General features: G+C 31.0%; 1 protein-coding gene across 1 annotated transcript in view; it reads right to left on the bottom strand.

The window, feature by feature from the left end:
• LOC100160303 (ras-specific guanine nucleotide-releasing factor RalGPS2) overlaps positions 1–4,593 on the bottom strand; it is a 25,163-nt gene that overhangs the window by 5,340 nt on the left and 15,230 nt on the right. The window contains 3 exon segments of the mRNA XM_029486933.1: positions 4–29; positions 31–223; positions 1,200–1,369. Coding sequence (XP_029342793.1) covers positions 4–29; positions 31–223; positions 1,200–1,369 — 389 coding nt within the window.

Here is a 4,593-nt window from a genome sequence, read left to right as displayed (position 1 = left end):
TTGTTCCAAGAACACGAAGACAATTCTTCATGGGGATATTTGACTAAATATATTTAAATCTAATAATGTGAGTTGGGCAGCCCAATCTTCCGGAAGTATACCAGGAGACAAAACACCCTTAGTCTTATCAACATCTTTTTCATCGACTGGTGAAACACTATAAGGATGTTTTAATGTCATATTACAAGGTAGACTGTGAGTTTTACATTGTCTTGCCAAGCCACTGCAAAAAAAAAAAAATAATATGTTAATACATAGTTGTACAAAAAAATTAATGCTTAACGTTCAAGTACTAATAAATTAACAATAGGTGTATTATATTATTACATTACATTATAGGATATAGGTAATGCTATGAAGTCTACTAGTTGCACAAAACCAAAATGTTACCAAATATTATGATAACAAGTTACAGGTTTACAATAATATATATAATGTTATGTTGTAGGTTTTATTTATTTATCATGTATTTGGTCCCGGTACATGCAAACACAAAAACGATGCCGGATACAGTGACTGTGTATAATCTGTTTTCATTAGACGTTCATCCATTTAATTGTAATACCATTTATTGCTAACTTTTATTTTCATCATAATGTAAATCTAGTTAACCAGTCACAGCTGATATGCAAGTTTTCTAGTTCACTGGATACTTTTAATGTTTTTATATTTACTTACGTTGATTCAACATAAATTCTAAAATGAGTTGTGCAAAAATTTCAATAAAATAATTGTATTTCAAATATTATAATAGTTTATACTAAAGAGTAAGGTAAATGGTAATGCTTTTTAACGAGTTAAGTAAAAAAGTATAATAATAGTTACCTATGTACACGAATAAACTGTATTCAATAAGAGTAAGTAATAGTATAATAAATAATAATTACAATAGGTAATATTATTTTCTTACAGGGGCGTATTTACAGGGGCTGATATGAGGACAAATCTGCCCCCATGGCTCTTTAAATACAAGTGTATTATTATATTATAATTATTACATCATGATCTGTAAGTTAAAATTCTTGTTATCCGCCCCCTACAAAAAATACTAAATAAGCCACTGTTTTCTTAACCTGTGTTTGATCATTTATACCCAAAATAATTATAATAAATAACAAATAGTAAATAGTTGCTGTTAAAAATGTAAATAATATAAGTTTTTAATAATTTTATATTTACAAAATAATAAGTCTACTCACCATGTTAATGTTTCTGAAAGACGTCTTCTATGCCTTTGTTCACACGACGGAGTTGATAGATTTGATGGGTGTTTTTTCAAAGAGTTGTATGTGGTTAATTTTCTATACTCTGTGTTGGAAACTAAATGTTCTAATTTATCATCATCATCGTATGCCTTTGACTTTACTTTCTGTAAACAACACAACATTTTTAAAAGTAAGTTTTTATGAAAATGAATAAAAAATTAGGTGCAGTTTGAAAAAATAATATAATAAATAATCCACAATTTTTATGATTGATTATAACTTATAAGACTATTCAATATGAGAGAAATTAGAATACTAAACAACACAATTAATGTACAACGATTGAATGCATTATCTTTACTAGTTAATGTTTATCATATCTAGAAACGATAAATAAACTGGAGATATACATATACTAATATAAACATAATATTATGTTACATATTGGCCATAAAACTAAAACTATTTATTTTTAATTATTATAATAAACCGTTATAACTTAGGTACCCAATTATAATAATACTAATTAAATTCAGAGCAAGGTCAACAATATTAGATGGATTCTTTTGCAATTTGATTATTCGTGAAACAGAGAACATGTTTATCTATTTTTTACAAAAATAATTTTAAATGGGAAAAAAAACCTATTATGATTAACATTAAATCCGTAACATGATGACATTGACATACCTAATACAATATGTATTAGAATGATTATTATGAAGTTTGTCGGTAATAAATAATAATTAACAAAAGATAAATCCATAATTATTTTACGACACTGATATTTTTTAATGGCCGCATTCTTATGTATTTTAACATTCTGGAAACAAAGATAATATAAATAATCCGTGAAATGTTCGTGGTAAAATGTGGAAATCGAACTAGAAATAAACCATGCAGGTTAGCAGGGTCGTATACACGAGGGGTAGGAGATTCAACCACCCCACCCCTTACAACATAGAAAGTATATAAATGTATTTATTATAAAATATCAATTATGATAATAACCCCATCCCCCATATTGATAAATAATATTAAGTACTTAAGAATTCGTTACTAAGAATTAAGGCATATCTTGGGGTGGACGAAATTATACCATTGCCCGCAGGCCGCAATCACACTATACTGACTAATAGTTTTAAAACATTCCAGCACCCATCACCCACTCTTAACTTATAAAAATGACTATAATTTTTATAACACCGTATACCTATTATAAAACTGATGGATATTCATTCTATGCGGCACGCAACGAACAAGTTTGTAAATCAAGCCTTTTTAAAATTTAAATGGCCACGTCATTTACTGCACCCATCCAATGTCAAGGTTACATACATTCATAAATGTATTTATTAACACTTCATTACTGCTGCTATCGTCAGATTATATAGTATGTAAAATATAATCGTTATCTTTAATTTGACCAAAAAACTCATTCGACAACAAAATATTTCGACTATATTAATAAAATATTCGACCAAGTGACTCGCACCGGATTATAACATCCATATTTCCTTAAGTATTAATATAATATTATCGTGGACGATTACCCAATATCTTTAGTAATGACGAATGTAGGTCCCCTGCAGCGGTGGCAGTGGCATTAAATTTTATTGTCTAAGGGCTTTACTGCGGTGGTGTCCTGCAGCAATTCACCGCCACCTTAACTCCGAAGTATGGGCTTGCTCATTTGTCATAATGTATTTCACTGTATTATAGGAATACATATTTATCCCAAGATTAAATATATAAAAAATGTTTACTTTCAATTTATTGATGCATTATATTTTTTTTATAATTAATTAATAATACACAAATTAATTTTATTTATAAAAAGAATTTCAAAGAATAGTCAAACACTTGAACACCATACAGCAGTCAGTTATGTCGCCTTGATCAACCAAGGGCAATAATATTATATAGGACTATGCTATAAAGTATAAACTATATAATGGACGGCGCATCGAGAGACAAATCACCAGACGGGATTGTTGAGAAGGAAATGAGAGGTTTTAAGCAGTTACTGTGTGAAAAACATATAGCCAAAAGCATGTTTTATATCTCTCATATGCTCATATGTTATGTTTTCTCTCTCAAGTTATGTCGTCTGAATTAAACAAGGGCAGGGTGGCATGTGGAAGCGCGTCTATTAGTTTATAGCATATACCTATAGTTATAGGCCTTGGTTTAGGTTTAAGACTAGCAGCCATCAGGTCTTGGGAGTCAGAATAGCCGGTATTTCACAGCGATAACAAGCGTTGTATTACGCACCTAGCTATCGCATGCTCTGACGCTGTTAGTAAAAGTTACGATCACTAATTAAGATGTACAGGACAGGGGACAAAACATTACCAGGTAATGACAAGTTTCTTCAACTTTGACTCGTAGCGATGGGCAATCGACGGTGGTAGTTTTCGCGCTATTCATGAATTAGGATGGATATACATACATCGACCGTGATTGACCAATAGAAAACTGTAATAACCTAACCCCCCCTCCCACACACACACACACACACATAGCTATAATAAATTTAGTTTGAATATTTTGAAATATTTTTCGGAATTTTCAAACTTTGATTAATCAGAATTTAAATCAGAAATCTTAAAATATGGACTGACCAATCTCAAATAGACATTATAAAGAATTCAATCAGTTTAGTGAAAAATGATCGCATTGTTAGGTCGATCGGTAGGATGGAACAAAATACATACAAATTAGCATAAATTGCCTACAATTCACGCGCAAAACGCCAGCAAGTGACTTGTACATGAGCGCGCGGGCCGCGGGAACGCTTCGCTATTTTTTCTACACACAGTCACACAAACTATAAAGATCGCTTACTACGCATACATTTAAAACATCCGCATACGTGCAGTTTTAAAATTGCCTAATTCGAACTCCTTAGAAACTGTCCGCCACCGATCCCCTTAATATTGATTCCTAGGTGTCGTACCCACAGATATATAAAAATACTAGATAGCTGACTGCTATAGTCCATACGTATAAAATATTGTCTCCAACAAAATGGCCGCCAATCGCTATCTAAGAGGTGAGTGTTTACAAATTAAACTGATACAGTATGCGATAAGACACTACTTTGTATATATCATGATTAAATATATACATACAACAACATGTAACATTGTTACTTATCAATACAATACAACATAAATATTCACCTCTTAGATAACGATGGTAGTCAGTTTATTGGAGACAATAATAATACCGAAGTCGGCTATCTAGTATATTTATATATCTGTGGTCGTACCATATCCTGTGTATTATCTTAATACGTGGACAATTGGTGAATAGACTTTCCGGTACCTAAACTTTTTAGATTCTGAGTGAAACGATGAATGTATTGATTTTACAATGGTGTGTG

This window comes from Acyrthosiphon pisum, chromosome A1, assembly GCF_005508785.2.
Source record: "Acyrthosiphon pisum isolate AL4f chromosome A1, pea_aphid_22Mar2018_4r6ur, whole genome shotgun sequence".
NCBI lineage: Eukaryota > Metazoa > Arthropoda > Insecta > Hemiptera > Aphididae > Acyrthosiphon > Acyrthosiphon pisum.
This window is presented reverse-complemented; position numbering and strand designations above follow the sequence as displayed.